This window comes from Acinonyx jubatus, chromosome A3 (genome assembly GCF_027475565.1).
Source record: "Acinonyx jubatus isolate Ajub_Pintada_27869175 chromosome A3, VMU_Ajub_asm_v1.0, whole genome shotgun sequence".
In the NCBI taxonomy this organism is placed as follows: Eukaryota; Metazoa; Chordata; class Mammalia; order Carnivora; family Felidae; genus Acinonyx; species Acinonyx jubatus.
The window spans coordinates 93,514,632-93,539,607 of record NC_069388.1 but is presented as its reverse complement, the minus strand read 5'-3'; the positions used below and the strand labels follow the sequence as shown (position 1 = coordinate 93,539,607).

At 39.1% G+C, this 24,976-nt stretch overlaps 1 protein-coding gene across 5 annotated transcripts in view; it reads right to left on the bottom strand.

The window, feature by feature from the left end:
• The window catches only part of CTNNA2 (catenin alpha 2), a 1,092,768-nt gene that overhangs the window by 752,841 nt on the left and 314,951 nt on the right, over positions 1-24,976 (bottom strand). For all 5 annotated transcript variants that reach the window (XM_027072095.2, XM_027072097.2, XM_027072096.2 and 2 more), the window contains one exon: positions 8,069-8,235. In XM_027072095.2, the coding sequence (XP_026927896.1) occupies positions 8,069-8,235 (167 nt within the window). The remainder of the gene's footprint in view (positions 1-8,068; positions 8,236-24,976) is intronic.

Sequence of the window (24,976 nt, the reverse complement as noted above, 5' to 3'; positions counted from 1 at the left end):
TGATTAAATTTTGTCTTCTTGTGAACAAGTGAAGAAAATGATTTCATCAGAAAGCAAGAATGCTTAAATGCTATTGTCATGTATTCTTAATGTGTCATGTTTTATAAAGCACAATAATACAGCTTATATTTCCAAAGTTATTTTCAGCTGGTGCAAGAAAAATGACACTAGCCAGTGCCACTGAGTACTTATGGGATGTACCAGACACTCTTCTAAATGGCTTATATATACCTAATTTCGTCCCAGAAAACAGCTCTTTTCAGTTGATAGTTTTCCTATTTTTTACTTTACGCAGGAAATACTGAGGTCAGGATGGTTACATTAGCTTCCCGAGAGGTCTCACAGCAAGTGAGTTGGGAGCCTGGATTTGAACCAAGGTAGTCTGCTCCAGAGTTCGTGCTTTTAACTCTCCAGCTCTACTGTCTCAGTTTCCCAGAAAGGATAGGTTTACGAAGTTGATGGAGTTTGGGTTTGGGTTGTACTGATCAGTTGATGATGAACACTCATTAAGAGCCTTGCCCCATCTGATCAGTCTCCAGGATCTAGTCATTCCACCTCTTTAATATCTTTAAAACCTGCCTCCTTTTCACAACATGCACTGCCACTGCCTTCAACTGCCTTTCAGTCACTGGCCTGGATAGTTTCAATGATCTCTTCATCTCTCTCCTTGCTCGGATGCACCCCTTTTCTAATTCTTTCTCCACATTGCTACCAAAACTATTGATATAAATCACAAATCTGATTCTGAGGCTTAGAAGTACTCAGTGGCTCCCCATAACCCACACAGAGTGCAAATGAATCATCATGTTATCTGAGGCACTAAACAACTTGTATTGCCCCATCCAACTTTGTTAGTGCCTCTCCCCACCTTGTCCTGTATGCTCCAGCAAGACAGAATCAATTATATTATTGAGAACACCCCAAGTCCCTTGTCTTGCTCTCATGCCTTTGTTCCTTCCCTTGGTGTGTGAAGCTCTCTTTAGCTGAAGTCTGTTGTCTGACCTCAATCTATCTCCTTTCTTATGGCACAAGCACCCCATAAGCACACTAAGGGCAGATTTCCAGCAAGTTCCATTAGCTTGTGTGGCACCTTGGTGACCTCTCTGTCACCCAGTGAGGTAGGAATATCTGGATCTTGGCCCTGGCTCAGAGTGGCTGGGAGGGTCTCCCTAAAGTGCTCCATCCCAGTCTTTGGGGTAGCAGCTGCTCCTTATATCTGCTATTCCTATGTTCCTTAGAGCTCTCTTCCTGCTACCCAAACCCTTATAACTCTAGTCTGCTATTGGAGTTAACAGTTCTTCATATTAAGCTTCCCCCTGCTGAACTTACTGTGAAGCTTTAATCTCATCACTGAACAGAATGATATATCCCCAAGCTCTTCTGATGGGACCAACCTCTTCCCAGTCACCCTCAACCTCTAGGCTACAGTTTAGCTTGGGCTTCTGACTCCCACATACTCAATCTGGTCCAAGAAATTGGTTCCAGGAAAAGCAAATCACATTCAATTTAATAAGACCCAATCCTGAGACCTCCTTCTCCCAGCCACATCACCCTTTCTCATATTAACCCCAAATGACCAACACTATAATTTGGTTGAACTGATCCCATCTGTGACTTGGGGGATGGTGAGGGAAAGGAGTAAGCACTGACCAAATTAAAAAAAAATCAACACATCCCATTCCCCCTCTAAATAATTTTTAGAGATAATCACCTAATTCATAAGCCAATAGAATTAACAAGACCATGAAACTTTTATTTGTGCTAAAAATAAACAGGAGGAGAATTCACTCTTTCCTGCTATCTTTAGAAGCATGTATTTTGAGAATAGTTAGCAGCTATCTTGAGACTATGACAAAAGGGCCTACAGAGAAGAGTGCTCTTAGTGAAGGAAAGGAGATAAGAGCCTGGTTCTTATCACATTTTTGTGCCTTGGTCAAGCCTTGCCTGAAGCTAATTACCTCTGGACTTCTTACTTTGGTGAGCCAACATACTCCTTTTTTAATATACCAAGTTGAAAATGAACTTTTGGGACCTCATCAAAATAAAAAGCTTCTGCACAGCAGAGGAAACAATTAGCACAGCTAAAAGGCAGCCGATGGAATGGGAGAAGATATTTGCAAATGACATATCAGATAAAGGGTTAGTATCCAAAATCTATAAAGAACTTATCAAACTCAACACACACACACACACACACACACACACACACACACACACACGCAATAATCCAGTGAAGAAATGGGAAGAAACCATGAATAGACACTTCTCTGAAGAAGATATCCAGATGGCACACACATGAAAAAATGCTCAACATCGCTCATCAGGGAAATACAAATCAAAACCACAATGAGATACCACCTCACACCTGTCGATGTAGAATGGCTAACACTAACAACTCAGGCAACAACAGATGTTGGCGAGGATGTGGAGAAAGAGGATCTCTTTTGCACTGCTGGTGGGAATGCAAACTGGTGCAGCCACTCTGGAAAACAGTATGGAGGTTCCTCAAAAAATTAAAAGTAGAACTACCCTACGACCCAGCAATTACACTATTAGGTGTTTATCCAAGGGATACAGGTGTGCTGTTTCGAAGGGGCACATGTACCCCCATGTTTATAGCAGCACTATCAACAATAGACAAAGTATGGAAAAAGCCCAAATGTCCATTGATGAATGGATAAAGAACAGGTGGTACACATATACAATGGAGTATTATTCTCCAACAAAAAAGAATGAAATCTTGCCATTTGCAACTATGTGGATGGAACTAGAGTGTATTATGCTAAGTGAAATTTGAGAAAGATAAATCTCATATGACTGAAGTCATATGGAGAATTGAAGATACAAAACAGATAAACTTAAGGGAAGGGAAGCAAAAATAATATAAAAACAGGAAGGGGGACAAAACATAAGAGACTCAAATATAGAGAACAAACAGAGGGTTGTTGGAGGGGCTGTGGGAAGGGGAATGGGCTAAATGGGTAAGGGGCTTAAGGAATCTACTCCTGAAGTCATTGTTGTACTATAGGCTAACTTGGATGTAAACTAAAAAAATAATTAATTAATTAAAAAATAAAATAAAATACCAAGTTGAGTTGGGTTTGTGTTACTTAAAGTAGAAAACACCCTAATTAGTATAACTTCATTTTAGGTGAGATCACAGCCATGTGCACATTTTCCTCATATGCAATGCTTTTTTTCTTAATGTCTTCCCTAGTAGCCTATAAAGTTTTGAAGGCAGGGGCTGAGACTTATTCACCTTTGAAGTTATCTGAGCACAGTGTCTTGTATACACTAGGAATCCAGTAAGTCCTTTTTGAAACGATAACTGAATACATAAATAAATTCCAAACAACCCAGCTGTGTGAAGTTAATGCCGCAATAGCTGTGACAGAAAAGATATGCTAAGAACCTGGGCAGTAATTTCCCTCTTTATAATCAGAAACAAGGCTATTTTATGTCAATTGACTGCTGTTCTTCAAACACAAGAGCCACATTAGAGCTGTAGGACTACACAGCCAACTACTGAGAAATAATCCGTTACTGAGGACACACAACACTATTTGATGCTTATGTCCCAAAAAGCAGAGGTAATATTAAAGTCACCCTGTCTCATCAATGTCCTGCAAACAGGAGGCAGCAGCATTAGAGCTAGCCCCTGGTTGCTATGAAGGCAATCTGACTTTCCTGAGAAATTGACTAAGGGGTTGTTGTTTTTCTGTTTTGCCATTCCACTTTCTAGAGAGGGATTCTGAGATAATCAAGAACATCATTATTCCAGGACTTAGCCTGAGGATAGAAAAAAGGGGGTTGTTTTCTCTGATACATACATGTCAAGATGAGTTTATGTGTGTGATGCCATCGCCAACGCTAAGCACTGACAATACGATCTGATTACATTAATTCAGAGTCTAGGGAAAATAAATATCCCTCTTCATGATCACCAATTGCAATGCAGGATTCCTTGAGAAGTCTGAAGTGCCACATATGAACCTAACACACTGACAATGTCAGCTGATTGCAGGATACATCAGACGTCTGGCTAGGGAATCACTCACCAGCAACTTCAACAATGAAGGTGATTGTAATTCAGTATTTTTTAATGATGTCTGATGTGCAAATGATTGCTTTAGCTTTTCTGAGGAACATCAGATTCGCACCTGGGTGATAACCCAGCTTTGAATTGTATGTCACCTACTATTCCATCACTATCATCCTGATTTTAAAGCAAACACAGCAGCAAAAACCTTTTGTAATCATGAGAATTCTGAATATATGTTTAAAAAAAGCTCAACCTTAAAGCCCATACAAATACTTGCATAATAATACAAGTAGTTTAATATGGGCAACAGGGATATCTGTGTTATAGGAAAAGATAGGCTCTTTAGCAGTCATGTAAACATACGTTTCCAAACATAATTTTCAGGTAGCAGAATGCAAAATCGCACACCCTGCCAAATCACACAAACTCCACAGATATCCTAATTCTTGATTCATTTTTACAGAGTGAATTATATTTGCTCATTATTACTCAATTTTCTGATAATTACTTATTGGGGTGCAGGGCAGAGAATGAAAATGGGTATTTTAGGAGAATAAACTGACTATACTTCATCTACTTAGTGAATTATTGATGGAGAAACATGAATATAAGGTTCTGATCAAGCAACTCCCTCTATGTTCCTGTAAGTCATTCAGAAATGAGAAAAAATCATTGTCTGCAAAGAACAGCAATAAAAATTTGGCATATGGCCTAAGAGATAAAAAGGAAGATATTATGCATAATGCTTAAAGGTAAAAAGGTTACCATGGCAGGAACCTACAGACCCACCATAGGGTATTACTCTATCATCTCAACCAAAAGAAAATGGAGTCACTACTTTTTTAAAATTAATTTATTTGTTAAGTTTTTATTTACTTACTTTGAGAAAGAGAGAAAGCACAAGTGGAGGAGGGGCAGAGAGATTGAACCCAAAGCTGAGAGGTCACGACCTGAGCCGAAATCAAGAGTCAGATGCTCAGTTGGACTGAGCCACCCAGGCGCCCCTGGAGTAACTACTTTACGGCAAAGCACTTGTCACTCCTTTTTGTTACCTCGGTATTATCACCCGTGCGGTAAGGAAACTCATTTTTTATATGGAAAAAGCTTTGAGAACGGTGTAGATGACCATTTCTAACCTGCTCCATTCAAACATATAAAGACGTTTTCTTCATCTGAGTTAAAAACAAATACATACATAGATGCTTGCAGACAACACTTGTTTGTGAATGAGAGAATGTGCTTCTACGAAAAAGAACAAAAAGCTAAAGTAGAAGTATACAACGGGTTCATGTGGGACGGATTGTTGACACATTGTGGGTTTTTGCAGGGAGGCAAGAGCCTCCTGATTTGAAAGCCTGACTGACTTGAACCCGGAGCATGAGACCCGCCACCGCCTGCATCTGGGAAGCCCTCGCCCTGCACTTCCTTCCTTGCTCCACAAGAGAGCAATGTTCCACCATGGCTACCCTCTACAGAGGCGGTGCTCTCCGGAGAACAAATGTGTTATTTAGTCTGCAATCACTTTTAATTTTACTACTGACAGTCTGACAGGACTACTTAATATTGCTGGGTTGACCTTTCCGTGGTTTTGTGCTAAACCCGTTTTTTTTTTCCCCCAACTTCCCTTCATCTGCTGTGTTGGGAAGAGAATACAATTGACTCCACAAGACAACAGACTGTGGTGATATTATCAGTAGACAGCACTGGTCAAAACAAGTGGGTGGAGAGGCAGGATTACAGGCAGGAACCAGTGCTGTATGTCCCACCTCATCTTGGAGGACGGACACCCTCTGCATGTGGGCAGCTTGGGGAGAAGATTCAGCCTGTCATCACAGGAATGGCTGAACAGGGCCTTCCGAGGTGCAGAAAAAGAACATATGGGATGTCAAGTTAATTTCTTGAGGTTGGGTCCTATTCTCTCCCTGGGAAAGGGAGATTGTCTGTCTAGGGGAAGATCTTTCTTAAAATGTTGCATTTGAAGATTCAGCAGGCTGCAAGAGAAAGATGAAACTTTTCTCCCACACACTTGAGAACAAAGTTACTTGTTGCCTAAAATGTGCATAAAGCGTGAAGCTTACTTTGCACCAAACTTTGTGATAAATGCTTCCTAGGAATTTGACCCTTTTTAAACTCCCTACAACTCTGTGGGCTATACTACCACTAGCCCCATATTAACAGATGCAGCGTCTGATACATAAGGAGGTTATACGGTAGATTACAACACAGTAGGCAAGTGGACAGCAAACCAAAATTAAAGTTAATCTTATTCCAGTAGCCAAATGGTGAATCATAATGTTGTACTGGCCGTTGATATCCTCTGAACTAGGTAAAGTCTCTCCTCATACTGCTCACCTCATCTAATCTGCAAGAGCCTTTCTTGGCTTTTACAGGCCCATTCTCAGAAAAATCTGAGAGGAAACTCCCAAGCAGGCTCAGCTTTGTGCCCTTGGGTCTTCAGACCTGTGCACCCTTATAGAAACCGAGAACAGCTGTATCTTTGCTTTGTGGTTAATGATCATGGAACTCATACTGGAGATGTTGGAATTTGAGACCTTTTATAATATCATAGAGTTGATACATAACCTGGAGTCTTGGCTCTTTTATTGGGGCCAGCTCAGGTAAGATGTGACTCAAGACTTTTTGACAGACAACCACTTGTTTTAGAAATTTCTTGATGAATCCCTCTACAGAACAAATCTGAGATAGAAAGTAAGGTGAGAGTGGGCTCTCATGATTCATTTCCTTATCTCACCTGCCCCTATTTTCATTTCACTGACAGAGAAAATAAAAACCTCAAGGGTTGGATAATAGGGAAAATGATAAGCCAGGAATGGCCATAGGTAGGGGAACTAAACCAGCAATAGGTTGACTCCCAAAAAATGAAAAGCCCATGGTTCACATCTTATCATCTAAGGACCCTGATGTCAGTCCAAGGTTGGTGCTAATTGTCCAGAAGTGAAATTAACTGAGGCGTGGAATAAAAACTCTCTAGACAGAAGCCATACTTCTAAGCAGTTGAATTATGTTATCTGAGTTCAGAGGACTGAACTACCCTGGTTGCAGACAGATACAAGTCAGCCTAGAGAAAGGCCTAGCTGTCAAGGACTGGAAAGGCTTGCCTTAACCCTGGTCTAGTAAAATTTGTGACTAGGGCAGGGCTCCACTTCCATTAGGAAACAAAAGAGTTGAAGAGAATGAAGGAAATGTGACAAGCAAGGCACTTATAATGAGAGTCTATGGGTTAGTGCGGCATGGAAATGCCCACCCAATCCAAGTATGTTAGATGCCAGACTTGGTGCAACAAGATTGACTTTAACCATGAGATGTGTATATGAGGCTCTTTATTGCCAGACTATGGAAGTGCAAGGATGGAGCAGGTAACAAAATAGAATTCAACACACAATCCATATTAGGGTGGGCATCGGTGGTCATTTGGCCAGCTAACCAGAAGAACTGACCTACTCTGAATTACCACACAGACCTCACTATTCTGAATCGCAAGATAGGGCCAAGGCAGGTACACCGTGCTCAGCCTCTGGGGCCTAAAAGAATATACTGTTTTGAATTCCAGGAAGTAAGAGGAGAGTCCAAACTCAAGTGAACCTTCCATAACTTTTCTTGTATATTATTAAATGTAATTTTAGTATTAGAAAGATTTGGGGGTAGGGACAATTGGGTGGCTAAGTCATTAAATGTCCAACTCTTGATTTCGGCTGAGGTCATGATCTCACGGTTCACAAGTTTGAGCCCTATGTCAGACTCTGCACTGTGTCAGCATGGAGTCTGCCTAGAAGTCTCTCTCCCTCTCTCTCTGCCCCTACCTCACATTCAAGTGTGCGCTCTCTCTCTCTCTCTCTCTCTCTCTCAAGATAAATACATTAAAAAATAGAAAAATTTGGAGGTATACCACTTGGGTAAGTGATCTGGTGAGTAGTGAAACATCTTTGGTACAGTTCTGAGCTCTAATATACATAGTCAGTATTACCACGCCCCTAAAGCAAGTTTCACTAAGTTCCACATACGTACAATTTTCAGGTGAGATAAAAGTCTCATGACATCCGCCATGTCCGCTAGGATGAGTAAGCGCGTCACAGCTGAGAGCAAAGCCCTCGCCGCCCTCACCATGGTGCCACGCTTCACTGATGAGCACGGGTCATCAGCAAACTCCGAAGAGGCGATGCGCATTGTCTCACCTGGAAGACAAAGATGGAGAGCTGTGTGGGTAGATGGCAAGCTCAGAGGCTGGCAATCATAAAGATCCATGGATGGATGATTATTGTTCTTATCGCAAAACCACCATGAATAGGAGGTATTCCTGCCACTCTCCATCACAACCCACCTTGAAGTTCAATGCATCAGTGCACATTGGACAGAGGCTGTGGACAAAATAAGGTGTTCGTTTCACACAGAAGTGTGAAATTATGCTTTAAACATCAATAAGGAATATATTCAATTCAATGTGTCTAATAGTTGAGATGAATTTGCCCTGACCTTAATCAGTCTCACATTTCATTTCCCTTGGAGCCAATGGTATTTACTAGGCAGCTAGTTGAGCTCACTGACAGTTGAGGTGCAAAGTTAACTGCTCCACAGAGGAATGAAACTAAAACCTTGGCCTCATTAACACTGTACTCTTAATTGTGCTAATCAGAGAATAACAGACTACAGAGATACCCAAATATAGTCTTTTAATACCCTGCTAAGAAGCTATTCTCTAATTTAGAGAGCATTTATAAGAGAATTGAACCAATCCAACAAATGCTGATTAAGCCTGTACTATGTCAGATATTATTAAGCTCTGGAATTACAGAGGTGACTGAGGACACCCTGATCTCTAGGAGTTTCCCATCTAATAAGGAAACATGATATAAATACATACTCATAATATCTGTGATTACATACCACCACAGGCTTATGATCAAGACCATAGGCAAAGAAGGGGAAGTGATTGATGTATTTAGCGTGAGGCAGGGAGAAGCTGTCAACATTGATGGGCTCTGAAGAACTAAGAGGTGCTCACCAGAAAGACAGTGGTGGGAACAGCACCCTCAGCAGCATAAATGCCGTGTGAGGCTCTGAAACCTGGAGCAGGATGCTGAGTGTGAGGAACCACAGTCATGTGGAAGGCACAGGGAGGAAGGGGTACAGAGAATAGAGGTGGCAGTGCTTAGAAAGCCATGAACGAGATCTGAACTGTGTCCTCAGCAGGGATGCAAGTGACATTAATAGATTTTTATTTTGGCTACATCACATGAAATAAAGTGCAGGGGACAAGTTTAGGGCAGAGACACTAGTTATTAGGGCAAGTGCATGACTGTTGGAAAGCAGCAGTAATGAGGTCCTGGGCCAGGGAAATAGAAATGGGATACAGAGAGGAAGGGATACAGAGAGGATATTAATGAGATCTGTGTTCAAGCATGACCAGATATGGGGACTGATCAGATGTGGAGACCAGGAGGAAGGCAAGTGTTTGGTGAATACTGAATATTTGTACAAAGGGATGCAGGAGTAGCAAACAGAGGGGTCACTGACGAGGATGAGATAGGTTCCCTGTCAGTGGACTGGATATCACCCGGGGTAAAGAGGCCTGGGAAGCAGAATCATGAGGCTTCACATAGCAGAGCATACACAGGGGCAATACAAGCTTCTTCAATAAACTTGAAAAAGAGAGTTAATATGACCAATTATTTAATTTAGGGTAAAAAAAAAGTCATCCAATATTTATTATACAAATGATTACTTCTGATCTATTAATCCAAACCTAAACAATTATATCACTGAAAGACTATGTGTCCTGTAATGTATCCTCAGACACAAGAGAAAACAAAACAAACCACCCCTTTCCATTTCACAAGCAGATCAGAATAGAATGTAATTCACTCAATGTTACAGTTATTCAAACCCTCAGAGGGATACTTTTCATGCTTGGGAAACCAAGTCGTGTCAGGAAATATATTGCATTGTTAGATTTTTAAAAGAGACTACTGTCTACAATAAGCATACTATATAACCAACCAGCCTAGTCTCAATGCCAATACACCAACAAATAGCTTGATTAACAGCACAGGAGACATGTAAAAATTCATTACCATATTGGCACAAAGGTGAATTTTTAAGATCTGACCCCTCAGGACTAAATATACTTTAAGGTGGAGGCTGGCAATTAGGAGATACATATTTAATTCAGGTGTCCCACCCTTGCTACAGGATTGCATAAATCTCCTCACTCCCTGAACCACCCCCCTCAAAAAAAAAAAAAAAGACTCATTGGCAGATATCTGTGTTGTGGGAGAAGACTATCTCATTCTCACTCTGCATAGTGCAGCTGGAAAGAACATCCACAGTGGTAGCAAATCTAATGAAATATTGAGAAGGTCACCACATCTAAAGATGGACAAATTTATGTATGGTATCACGGGTGCAGTAGCTGATGTTGGAATGAATCTACTTATTCAAGGAAAGGGGAGATTTATTCTGCATATGAACCTAGTAAGTAACATGGTTGAACCCAAATTCTGCAAGCGAAATTGGTATATGAGCCACAATAACAGTAGGCCACTCAGGTAGGGCTACTCTCTATACCAAGGGCCCTCGGAGGTGAGCCCAGCTGCACCCATCAGCATGAGGAGGAACCCTATCTAATCAACCTAATATTCAAGTACAGGTTTCTATATAAAGTGTCAGTATAATGGCACTTAATCCAGATACTGGCCATTCAGTCAGCAATACTGCTTCAAAGCTGAGCAACACGTAGCAATATAGAGCTCTTACATGGAGCTAATCAAGTTGTGGCCCCCAGCAGACACCCCAGGAAGGATCTCTGGAGATGTCCATGAGAGACTAGAGAAGGGAAGGGGAGGAGAAATTGAGAGGAGAGAGACCCACATTAGTTAATGTGACTCTGCAAGTGGAAACCTCATGCTAAATTCTGACATTATTCTAAGATAAATAGAAGATGATTTGATTCAAGTTAAAAGTAAAAACTCATTTTAAACAGGTATAAATGATTTTATGTTGTTAAAGATTTTAAAGGAAAGACAATCTGAAGTCAACTGTGACTTTAATGCATTTTATTTCCCTGTAGTTTTAAGATTACTGAATTAAAATGGAAATCTATATTAAGCAATGATAAGTGAGTTTATCAGGATAAAATTTGTTATTTTCCCAGGGAACCGCCTTTTCTAGAGGACTAAAATATTTAGCTAAGAAACAGCATGCATGTGTAGAAGAGAGAAGGGATCAATGAAGAGAGGATAATAGATCTGCCTTTTTAAAAATATATATACCATTTTATTCAATCTCAGTTACTTGATATGGACCTAAGCTCACAAAAAATTTTCTCTAGTAAAGCCTTTGATTTCCTCAAGCCACTACCACCTGCTAGAGAGAAGAAAAATTAACATCTCCAAATAAGTGACCAAAGGGAATAACAACATGTACAGAGAGCTTCTATATAAAGGCTTATTACGTAAGTATTGTTCTAAAAAACATACATATATTAACTCATAGATTAAAGGAGAAGTAACCTTTAAAATCACAAAGACCTAGGATCACACTCTAATGCCACAGCAACCATTACCAAAAATGAGAGCTTGGAGATTATTCAACCTTTGTGTTTGAGTCCCCTCAACTACAAAACAGGGGCAGAAATAATGAGAGCTTCCTTGTGGACCTGCCATTATGGTTAAAGGTTACAGGTGATACAGTCAAAGCACCCAGAACAAGTGTTTACTCATAGTGGGGGCTCACTCATTATTGTCATTAATATCACTGCTCCCACTATTACTGTGATCCTCCCCCTTACAAGAATAGTTCATGAACTCCTTGTTAAAGGTTTGGAAGTGCATATTTTGGTCGATTCCATTCCTGTGTACACAATAATTGAGAAGCAAGAAAACATCTGCCCAATAAAAATATTTATTGTTTTAAGGCAGAAAATAACTCCCCTCCCAAATGTTTCCAGTACTTGGCTTTCACACTGATGCTTGTTCTGGTTCTTATGTTACCCCAGAGGCACCGGGATGGATGGATAATTGTGCATAAGCTTGAAATAATATCTACTCAAATGTGGAATGATGCAGGATGATAATAATAAATAGAAGAGGTGGATAACATACAGAGGACAGAGTCTCAGGAGTAGAAAAGTCATTTTGGAAGCATATTATGAACCAAAATAGCATGAAATACCATGTGGTGCATCCTTTGAAGGCAGAGCCTGCATGTAACAAAAGCTCTCTTTAAATACTTGACAGATGAACTACTGGAAAACTGTGAGAAGTGAGGGAAAAGGGTATGGTGAAAAGCTAGATTCAGAAAGTGTTGAGCTGTCTTCCAGAAAGTTCTCTATGCAATATGTCTAACCAACAGTTATCATATGTAATATCTGCAACTATATATTCTCCTTTGTCTAGTTATATAAATTCTCCTTTAATTACATAGATTTTTTTGCCTAATTACATAAAGTATAGGGCACATATTGATGGTTCATGTTCTTGATATTTTCCCATTGTAGACTTCCTAGAGAAGATAAGAAATAAAGAGCAAAGTTTCCAACCCTCTTAGCTATAATTTGTTCCCTTTTCATAATAACCTATGGCTGCCTCAGAACCTTTTTCACACATATTTGCCTCGAGGTACAAACCTTAGAAAATCCTGAGAAATGAATCCTCTGCAGCAATGCAGAAAATGCAATGTATTTTTAGACTAGAAAGATTAGTGAAGTCTAATACCTGACCACTGCTTCACACACTCTTGTCTGGTTCTGCTCCCCAAACTACACATCTTCTTTGAGCCACACACTCACAGAGACAGTGAAGGAACAGACACAACAGAATTTTAAAATAATAATTGAGTGGACACTGCACATCATCTGAATGTTTTATCATTTTGATTATGTTGTAGAATCTGTAAAGCAATGTAGTGTTTAAAAACCATTTACTGCTATGGTTAGCTCATTTTCAAAGCATGGTGGGAAATACGTATCTTCACTGGAGATAAAGCAAATGAAATGTTAAATGAAGGGTCAATGTAGGGAGCATCTCTCTATTGGCTAAATGGGATGCTGCCCAATTGATGAATTGCTTAATAAAGCCAATTAGATCTTCTAGTTAAGAAAAAAACAAAACCAGGAATGGCCAATGTAGACATGGAACACCATGGAAGTTACAGTATAACCAGACAAGATTTTGACATATTACATTATGTCTCTTGGCTCCTTTTTCGAAGACAAAGGTGAGCACTCCCTTGATAGGAATTATCCAGAGTTGGCTGGTGTACAGTTGAACTAAATGCATAAGTAAATACTGAAGAATATTCCTCTCTGGGCTTATTTCAGCAGCAAGTATATGGTGCCCACAAGATGACTCAGGACTCCTTCCATTTTAAGAATCTATCAGGTTGTGTCTATTCAGACTTAATATTTTAACATGTGCTGTTTTGTCTTTTCCCTAGTAAGAACAGTCTTTTATTTAGAGCTCATGGTGTGCCAAGTTCTGTTTGAAGAGTTTTATTTGTTAAAATTCAATTACTACTCAAGAGAACCTGATGAAGTAAATACTTGCACTGTCACCATTTGTACCTGAGGAAATTGAAGAAAGAAAAGGAAGATTACTTGCCTAAGGTCAAACAGCTGGCAAGTGGGAGAGCCACCACCGACAATCAGTCTGGCTCTAGGATCTGTGCTATTAACAACTATAATTTAGAAATAACTTTAAGAATCTACTTACTGCATTAAAATTATGTATTTTCATAATTCCATTTGGATGTGTATTATGAGTTGGAGATGAGTACACTATTTCCCTCTATCAAGGAACTATTTTATTCAGTTAGCAGAGTATTATGAAGAAGGAAGGAAGGAAGGTAGGAAGGTAGGAAGGTTGGAGGGAAGAACTAAATAAAGGCATTTCTCCAATTATTTCCAGGCTCCAATATTCCCTATTGTCTCTTATCAGAGCTGAATTATGGCTGCCTACGCTGCATACATTTGAGTCCTCAACCCTTTCCCAAGACTGTAAATCTGGTCAGGGTACAAATAATTATAGCATATTGATTTCTTTATTCCTAGCACCTAACATATATTTTATACTGTACAGTGACTCAATGAATGTTGGGAAGAGCAAAGGAAGGCCTGTCTGGCACTTTATGTTTTAAAAAAGATCCAACTGCTGCTAAGGCAAGAAGAGAGGACAAAATCCTGAATGCTATGCACTTATCAGTGACATAATAGGAATATTTTCTTCCATTTGTTTTAAGTTGATCTTGTGAGTTCAGTCAGCAGCAGAGAAGCTGTAAAGTCTGAGAAAGGAAGGTGACTAGAAAAGTAGCCTCTCCTTTGTTTTGTTCTCATAAGCATTTGCTACCAAGAGGGGAAAAGTCTTAAAATTTTTTGGAAACAATCAAGAACTTGAGACAGCAAGGTGTGCATTTCACCCCAGGCTGGTTATGACTGAAATCCATGATTGGGAGGAAAGGTCGACAATCTGAATTTTTCTCTGAGGCTCAGGGAGGATGAAATTATGTATTTTCTCAAGCAAAATCTGCATTAAAAGAAGCTACCTCCTGTAGATCCTGTCACTTCTATCCCTGAGCATCTATAGCATTGCTGGCACAGTTCATGTCCTTCTGTTACCAAAACAAACTAATCTTTGGCCTAAATATGCAAACAAAGCCTTATATGCATAATACATATTATATATATTAATCATGTATAATTATAATTATATGGTATATTAATAATATATAACTACAATGTTAAATACAATGTATGTTATATAATTATTACAGATGTAATGTATATTAGTGCACAATTATATTAAACAATTAAAATAATTAACATAGTAATGTTTAATAAATAATATTTATGTATATAAAGAGGAGGTATCATGCAAACTACATCAAAGCCATTTAGTTAGGGGTGCCTGTGTGGCTCAGTCAGTTAAGCGTCTGACCTCGGTTCAGGTCATGATCTCGCCGTCCATGAGTTTGAGCCCCACTTCAGGCTCTGTGTTGACGGTTCAGAGTCTGGAGCCTGCTTCAGATTCTGCGTCTCCCTCTCTCTCTGCCCCTCCCCTGCTCGTGCTCTGGCTGTCTCTCTCTCAAAAATAAACATTAAAAACATTTTTTTAAACATGTAATTATTATAAAATAAGGATTCTGCTTTTCCCTTTGTCATCCTACCAAGGGTAGTAGACTCTGTGGACTCTTTATCTTTCTTCATTTTTCCAAACAACTCTGAGCAAACAAGAAATTACATGGAAAATGACAGAACGCTGATGGTTCCATTGTCCCTGAAGTGACTAAGACCGGAGAAATTCTGATCTGGGTAGAACCTCTTCAGGTTTGTCCAGCACCTCACTCTTACCTTCCATATAAAGACACAGAAACTAAATGGCAATTCACCTGTGGGGGGGTCAGGTGGCTGGGTGAGGCCAGCATCCCAGTCACCTGACATCCCAATCAGGGGCTCTGGATATAGCCCCGAAGTGGTTGGGAGACCAACAAAGTACAGTGTTACACAAGCAAATTAAAACCTCCTCCTCACCTAACAAAATCCCAAAACACCCAGATGGCCTGGCTATGGTCCTGCCTCAGTGGCTCAAGCAGCTCCAAAGACAGCCAGTCATCCTCATTCGGTCTGGCCCAGTTCTTTTTTTTCCAAGGTGGGTAACTGAGTCTCTTCCAATGCAATTTTCCCTCTATCAAGATATGTTCAGTATGCAAAAGGACTACAAGTGCCAGTAATTGATGATTAAGTGTATGGAATGTTATGAGCTATTAAACATTGTTAGAGACAGTAATGTGCCACCCTGCAGAAGGTACAGATCATTAAGCGTATGGATTTTAATTATTTCAGCTGTAGCCTTTTCCTGCATTGGGAGGAGAGGGTATGGGGTAATTTTGCATTGTTGCAATCAGGAAGATTATCATGTACAATATGGCATATTTCACAAATGAGACCTTTGCAAGGACCTGTTAAATATAGCAAGGGCCACATTCCACAAAAACACGATTATTGTCTTGGGCTCAAATTCACTGAAAGACCATAAACTTGGAAACAGTAAACAGTGGTGTGATCAGTTTAACACAAAAATGGAGTATGAAGGATCAGTATTGAACCCAATGTCACTTGATATTTTTATAGGGAAAAAAGGGAAAAGGAATTGATGAACATGTAAATTTCACTGTACAATAAATGTTTCTGAAATAAGTGTATTATATCAAATATATAATTAAAGAAGGCTTCTTATAGGTTGGTTTGTAAAGCAAATTAAGGAGCCAATGAATTATTTTTTTGTGTAACACCATAATTTCAATAACCCTGTATATATAAGGCAAGTCTCTCTATAAAAGGCATATTTCTGACGTATTTATATTCTTAAGTCAATAAATGTTTCTATTGACCAGTATCTTTACTCTCCTACAACCATGACCACAAATCAAAACCTACTGAAATGTCAATAGACTGAAATAGTTGAAATGTGGTGTCAAAAACCTTTAGTGTGTTGAGGAAAGAAAGAACGGGCATGTACACTGGACAGCAGAGATAGAATGATCATCAAAAATACCAGCAGGCTCAACATGTCAACATGCAAATGTACAGGACATTTTTATTTCTTCTTGCTAATTAAGACATCATGTAAGGAATGGTAGAGTAGGGAGGTGGAGGGAGGACTTAATCTTCAAACTCCAGAATTTGAGAATACCTTAGAAGACATCATGAAGTCTAAATCTTAGTAGATGCAAAATCCAGGTGTGACCTCTAGGACAGAAACCCTCTTTCTCCCTTAGAAACCATCCAATTTGAGGGGCGCCTGGGTGGCTCAGTCGGTTAAGTGGCCGACTTCAGCTCAGGTCATGATCTCACGGTCCGTGAGTTCGAGCCCTGCGTCGGGCTCTGTGCTGACAGCTCAGAGCCTGGAGCCTGTTTCAGATTCTGTGTCTCCCCCTCTCTGACCCCCCCCCCCCGTTCATGCTCTGTCTCTCTCTGTCTCAAAAATAAATAAAACATTAAAAAAAAGAAACCATCCAATTTGAGACAGCTGTAATTATTAAAATTATTTTTTTCAACTACTTGGTCTTTAATACGCTCTTCTGAACCACACACAAAAATATAATCCCCTCCTCACTAAGATAGATCTTAAGAAATTTTAATTTTTTTAAGTGTATTAATTTATTTTGAGAGAGACAGAGACAGCACAAGTGGGGGAAGGGCAGAGAGAGGAGAGAGAATCCCAAGCAGGCTCTGCACCGCCTGCACGGAGCCTGACATGGGGCTCGAACTCACGTAACTGTGAGATCATGACCTGAGCCGAAATCAAGAGTCAGACACTTAACCGACTGAGCGACCAGGCACCCCAAAATTTTCTTAAATATCCTTTAAAGAGAAGGTAAATGTCAAAACAAACATTCATCAGCCCTTGCCCAAGAACTAATGCTGCATTCGGATTATAAAAAGAGCATAAATGATGAACAAACAACTCCCCACAGGTTTCCAAATGTTAAATACCTACTAACTAGTCATTCAACTCAGGATAATTTGTTTGTACATGACCTTTTAGGCAAATTAATAGTGTTAGCATGAACAGTGTTGCCAATCAGCTTTGGAGGAGATAAACCTGGCTTCTGGCAAGTTGTGAAAACAATTAGTAAGATAGATAATAAATGATTACTAGTCACTGATCTATTTCAGGATCAAATTACTCTCTCTCTCTCTATATATATATATATATTTTTTTTGAAGATATTAAATCTAAGTTCATTGGTGGAGCCCAAATCTTCAATTTCAGAGGGGAGAAGACAAGTATCAAGAAACTTACATGACTTGCTCAAGGTCAGAGTCCACTGGGGGCAGGGTCCAGATCAACTAGATCTCAACCCTCAGTTTGGATTTGCTTCAGTTTACTACTGTGGTATATTTCTTTAGAAACATTTGGTTTTTGGGGCAACTGGGTGGCTCAGTTTGTTGAGCATCTGACTTCGGCTCAGGTCATGATCTCACAGTCCATGGGTTCCAGCCCCGCGTGGGGCTCCATGCTGACAGCTCAGAGCTTGGAGCCTGCTTCCGATTCTGTGTTTCCCTCTCTCTCTGCTCCTCCACTCCTTTCTCTCTCTCTCTTTCACTCTCTCTCAAAAATAAATAAACATTAAAAAATTGAAAAAAAGAAACATTTTGTTTTTGTTAAGATTTCAAAACTTCACAATGGACTGTCCTCAAGTTAGTCCATAAAAATGTTTTTATACCAGTTTGGATGTCTTGATACTATGCTTATGTGTAAATATATCTGTAAGTTTCTGGTTTTAATTTTGAGGTACCTGAAAATTGTCATGAGTGTAATGAAATAATACTTGCATCACTGATTTCATATCAGCTAAAATATAAATGCAAAGAAACATAAATGGGAAGTATAATAAAGGTACATTATATAATTTACATCTTATAGGCTAGAGATAGATAAACTATGCTTGAAATTGCTATACTGTAAAATAACAAGCCAACTTAACTTTCCTAAAGTAGTCTTTGGCTACACACAACACAGGAACAATCCTCATAACGAGAAAAGTTGATTAAAGATAGAAAACTCTACCACACATTTCAAAATTAGAAGCCAAACAGAGAAGGTTCCAAGTAATTGGTATTATGAATCTGGTAAACAGTACTATAAAATTACAGCTCAATTAAAATATAGTTTAAAATACAACATGGAGAAAACTGATCATCTTCACTGGTTTGAGGATGAAAAAACAGAATGATCAGATTCTAAGATTTAAATGTCACAGTCTTTGCTTTAATTTCTGAACTGCCATTGATTCTCCAGTCATCACAGAGGAATAGCGGTTTCTTAAATGTGATTATAGCCATGAGTCTCCTTTACTCGGCCAAAGGAGGCACCCAGGTCACTCTCATTCTGGTTCCTATATTAAGAGGGCAAGGAAGAAACTACATCTAAATCAACATCAGTATATCAATTGTAAGAAAACATATTCAACAAAAATATATTTGTTCAGCAGGATCTGGCAATAGGTAATGACCAAAATTGATTTAAGGTAACTCAAAACCCTAAAGCCAAAAAAAACCAAACTGCCAAGATATGCTCATCAAAGCTTTCTTCACTTCTACGATCAATGGCTTGTCACTAGGGTCATGATGGTATCAGACAGACTTCTCTCCTTCCAACTCAAAAGTATAATTTTTTAAAATAAGTGAAATAAGGTGATAAAAAAATATCACCCTTGACAGGGAAAAATGTCCCAACAGGGTAACATGCAGCCTTAAGGGTGAAAGAAATTTGGGTGATTAGAGGTAGGAGAGTGACAGTCCTAGCCATACTGCCTTAGTGTAGGGTTGATTATATGATTATAACTGTAAATGTGTGTTTGTGTAGAAAGTATATAAAGAGTTACATATCATTTCATTCATCCTTTTATTCATTCAGTAAGTATTTGTTCAGTACCTGCTCTGTGGTAGACACTTGCTAGGTTTCTAGATATTCAAGACGAAGTCACAATTTCTGCCCTCTACTTTTCACAACCTGATTTTTCTGAATTATCCAGGGTCATCCATAGAACATCTGCAGAGAAATGACCACTGAGTGAGCATTTGGAAATTCAAGACAGAAAAAGCTTAATGTTAGGAAGCTGGGAATCCTGAGAGTGTGTGTGTGTGTGTGTGTGCGTGTGTGCGTGCATTTCTGTATCAATCTACTTGTCTGTCCATCCGTCCATCCATCTGTCCATCCATCCATCCATCATTCCATGTGTGTGAGACAGAGATTAAGTTTTTCTTTCTTTGTTCCTCCAATGTGTAGCTTTTAGCCTTAACTCTAAGAGCTAGCAGAGACCAGCAGCTCACTGTCAATGCCCTCCCCAAATCCCTGTTAGAGGACTAAAGGCAAAGAGTATAGATCAGAATATCTCAGATAAATACACCCTTCAACATTAATTAATTAATTCCTTGGACCCATATGAGCAGGTCTGGATCAACAGGGAGATTTCAAGGTCTTTTTAACCTCTTGACATCAAGCCCTAAATGAAAAGTCGGCTTGATAGGTTTAAGACCCTGTTCCCTGGGCTGATTCAGATTTATACTAAGATTTCTGAAGGAAAGAGACTCCATCATGTATACCAGTTTCATGAAATTGAAGGGCACTGTAGAGAGAGAAGTGAAAGAATGAAGATTACAGGAAGTCAATGAATTTTAACCTTTTCTTTCCTTCCACTGGAAAACATGATCCATCAACTTATTCAAAATAATGTAGAGTATGCCAATGAAAGGAAACATAGGACAATTTTTTGCTAGTTATATATTTTTAAAAATTTTTAATGTTTATTTTTATTTTTCAGAGAGAGAGAGAGAGAGAGAGAGAGAGAGAGAAAAGGGGGGGATGGAGGGACAGAGAGAGGGAGACACAGAATCCAAAGTAGGCTCCAGGCTCTGAACTGTCAGCACAGAGCCTAATGTGGGGCTTGTACCCACGAGCCGTGAGATCATGACCTGAGCAGAACTCAGACACTTAACCAACTGAGCCACCCAGGCGTCTGCTAGTTATGTTTTCATGATATGCTCAATATTTTTTCTTCAACTCCATACACTGTATCTTATAAAGTACATAAAGTTTAAAGCATGGATACAATTGTTAAACTGGAAAAAAAAACACACAATAAATACAGTCTTCTCTGTATTTGCAGACTTTTTGGATACTCTCTGGTGTGTTAACAGCTGCAGCCATTCTCTGATTCTCTGGCCAGTCTCAGAATGTTTCTGCCTCTTGAATGCTGCTCACAGGCAAGGGGGGAGGGAGCCCATTCTGTGCCTCTTAGTGTTTATTTACTTTAAAGAAAAAGTAGAAAAATAGTGATAAAGGACTTGAAACTTGCACTATACGCACTTTCCAATGAATGAAGGTGCACAGTAGTACCTCAGTGAACAGGTTTCTCATGGCAAATTAATAAATTCATATTGGGAGTATAATTTAACCTCCCATGGAGGTCTTCCTGTAGGGAGAGAATATTCTGGTCATGCTGATGTTAGTATTCCACTCTACATGACAGCATAATAAGAATTAATACACTAACATGGATTTTTAAGGCAAATACACATGGTTGGTTAATTCTTACACCACTTAATGTATTACTAGATGGAGGGACTGAGCACTAATGGCCCTGGGGCACTGCTGGGAGGTGTCCAACGAAGTACAGGGACTGGTTTTGAACGATGAAGGGGAATTGGTTCATTTTCAATTCCTATACTGAACAGCGAGTGGCTCTTCTCACCAAAAAGAGTTTTTTTTAATTTTTTTTTTAACGTTTATTTATTTTTGAGACAGAGCATGAACAGGAGAGGGGCAGAGAGAGAGGGAGACACAGAATCTGAAACAGGCTCCAGGCTCTGAGCGGTCAGCACAGAGCCCGACGCGGGGCTCGAACTCACGGACAGCGAGATCATGACCTGAGCTGAAGTCGGACGCTTAACCGACTGAGCCACCCAGGCGCCCCCAAAAGGAGTTTAAAGAAAAAGCTGGGGAAGAAAATGCATATGTCAAGAAACCTGCAGATGCCATGAACTTATTTTAGAGACAGAGAAGCACTACTGAACAATACCTGGGCTTAACAAGCAAAATTCTTAACCACCTTCAGATAGTACTGAAACCATGAAGTAAGAAGTAGGCATCCTAGCACATTGGACTAGGGACCTTGGCAGCCTAGGCTGATTGGTCCATGCCTGCAGGGAGGTTACCACCCAGTCACACTTGTCCAAGGCTAAGGTGGAAATATGAGTACACCTGCATCCTTTACAGGATGCCCTATATAAACAAGGGGTAGTCAATTTAATCCCTATGACAGAGCGTGGATTCAGTGATTTCTAACATATCCACTTGTTTTTGTCTTTGCACAATTCCAGGTTAAAGAATCTTTTCAGGTAAAAATGCATGGGTATGCACAGACATATCACATAAGCTCCCACAAAGTGTGCCCAATTTAAATACTCCAGTCAAGGCTATGGCATGGAGAGCTGGCAAAACCAGTAAATGGAACCATTTATAGAATTTAGCCTTAAGCCTTCCTCTGTTTCATATGCCACACATTATAATTACATTTGAGAATCCCCAAACCTAATATTTTCAATAATAAACAGATGCAGCTAGAGATCATTTCCGAAAATGGCACCATTGCAACAATCTATTTTGCCCTACTCTGTGTGGATCTCTTCAATGTTAAGTAATGTTACTTCCTCACTTATAGTTTCCTATAGCTCACTTTCCTCTTCCCCAGAGATTTAAGAAGAGATAGCTAAAAAAATCTTACAGACCCCTTCCAATTCTGGATACTATCATGCAAAAAACAAAAAACAAAAAACAAAAACAAAAACCAGTAATAACTGTTATTTATAAAACACTATGTACCAGGCACAATGATAAGCCCTCTAAATATATGATCCCCAGTGAGGTAGAAAACAGCCCATTTCAAAGATAAAAGAGACCATGGCTTAGCTTAGAAAGGTTTATTCATTTGTCCAAGGTCACACACCTACCTAGTTGGCCTCAGTCCTAGAATTTGATAAGGTTGCTAGACTTAAAAGAATGTGAACTCAGTAACCTTGAAGCTCTAAACTTAGGGTCTATTGGCATAAAGTTTTGCAGTGTGATGCCCCAGTTGATGTTTCTTAAGACTGCAGACACAGATAAAGGACCTCTCATTGTGCACGCAAAGATCACATAGTGTTTTCCAAAGCAAGCATACCTTATAACAGAATGAGATATCAATCACCACCTACAAATGTTAGTCTGCTTTGCACCTATTATACATATGTATGCCCCAAAATTAGAGATCAAAAGAACTAATATGCTATCACATGACAGATATGGTTAATCTTTAATCGTCACCACTTCAAAAACTACAGATTCAGCATTTTTCACCATTAATTGGATATCATCTACTAACTCAGAACTTGGTGCTCCACTGAAATTTAGGCTTATCAACTTTTACATATGGAAACTAAGACTTAAAGTAACAATGTTAATAGTATTAATATTATTCTAGTAAAAAAATTAAGTAACAAAATTGTCAGTATGACAAGCTCTGAAAATAATCCCCCCCCCCCCCCCCCGAGAACATACCAGTGATGAACCCTGCTTTGGACTTCTTGAGCTTATGTTCCCCTTCTGACAATTTTTACCTTGTGTTACCTTGTGCAAGTTACTTAACCTTTCTAAGACTCATCAGTAAGATGAAAAATAGCACCCCAGGGCACAGGTTTACATAAAAGATTAAACAAAAGGATGTGAGAGACTGAAGAGCATGAACTATTTCTCCAAGACATCTGGAAATACATGCAACACAGCAAAAACATCTGTATAAATGGAAGAGCAATCCCTGAACCAAAGAGAGAGAAAGGGAGAGGGAACGAAGTTAGGAAGGAAGACGAAGGAAGGAAGGAAGGAAGGAAGGAAGGCAGGAAGGAAGATGAAGGAAGGAAGGAGGGAAAGAAGGCAGGCAGGCCGGCAGGAAGGAAGGAAATTTAGCAACCTTGAAATAAAAATGGTAATTTTGAAGCATCAACAATGTCTTTGCAATCTCAGTAACTAAGAAGATAGATTTTTAATGGCTGCACATGAGACAGGAGAATGTGTTACCTTTCACAGGGAGTGGAACTGTAATGTTATCCATGCAAAATAAAATTTTATATTCTTGAAGTGCTACATCAGTGAAAATATTAAGTAGAAAAAAAATTGTCCTCCATCAGAGAGAAATGGTAAAGAAACGTGTCTGTCCCAGCACAGAAAAAAAAAAAAAAAATCAGACGGTTTTATTTATAATTGATAAGGATGCCTTGTAACCAAAGAATTCTCCTTATGTATTTGTAAGAAACTCATGTACACTACCAAAGGACTAGAAAATCCAGAGCAGAGCAATTATTTTTAAAAAACTGTTTCAGGTTGGTGATGTTTTGGGATCCCTGTCAGAAGCAAAATCAAATGCTTTTTGGAAGAAAGCATAAAATTCTCTCAAGAAGGCTTTATAAAAAATGAATATGCAGTTTAAAATTATAGAATGCTGTAGATGTGCTAAGTGACAGATTTAATTATCTTAAAGAACTTAATAATTAAGTTAAAGAAATTAATAATTAAAGAGCTTCAGATAATATATATAGTTTTAAAGAATTCTACCAATTATCCTTCTTTTACTTGTTATTCAGACATAGCCTCTTAGTACGTTGGCTTATATTACACTCTGGGATGAAAACCCAAGCTTTTTCTTAAAAAACGGCACCCTCCTTTCTGCCTCCAAACTGCTGCTCTGCTTTCTCTACCTACTGCACCCCTACATTCTTTCTTCCATGGTCAGTATACGGTCTTCTCATGTAAACAGCTCTTACATCTCCCAGAGCTGTGGAAAGCTAACCTACATAATCCTAGTTATTCCAAATAATATACAGTCTTTTAAATTCTCAATGAAATATTAAACTGAGCTCCATGAGTATAATTTTAATATTAAATGTATTTTCTTCTTTTCTAATCTTTTAAAAGCAGTGACCTACTTACTGAATATAGTGTAACTCTTAAATGGACTGTCATTTTTTCACCATTTTGGATAGCAGAGAAAGAACCAATCTACATAAAGGACATGGTCCAGTATTATCATAATGAATATTCAAAATCAGCCCTAATCACAAGCATCTTAGAATAACACTTTGCATAACATTATTCTTTTTTTGTTTAAACTTGGCAATTTTCTAAAAATAAAATCAACCACCTATGGAAATTGCAAAGGTCTAAAGACTAAAAGGACAGATCTCTTGGAAAAGCTGGGTTATTTCCTTATAGACTAAAGCTATTTATAAACTGTATTTCCAAACAATAATTTTTAAACATCTCTTCCCATTTCTAACAGTAAATTATGAAGGGCGAGTATGTGGGAGAATGGGGAATAAGAAGATAA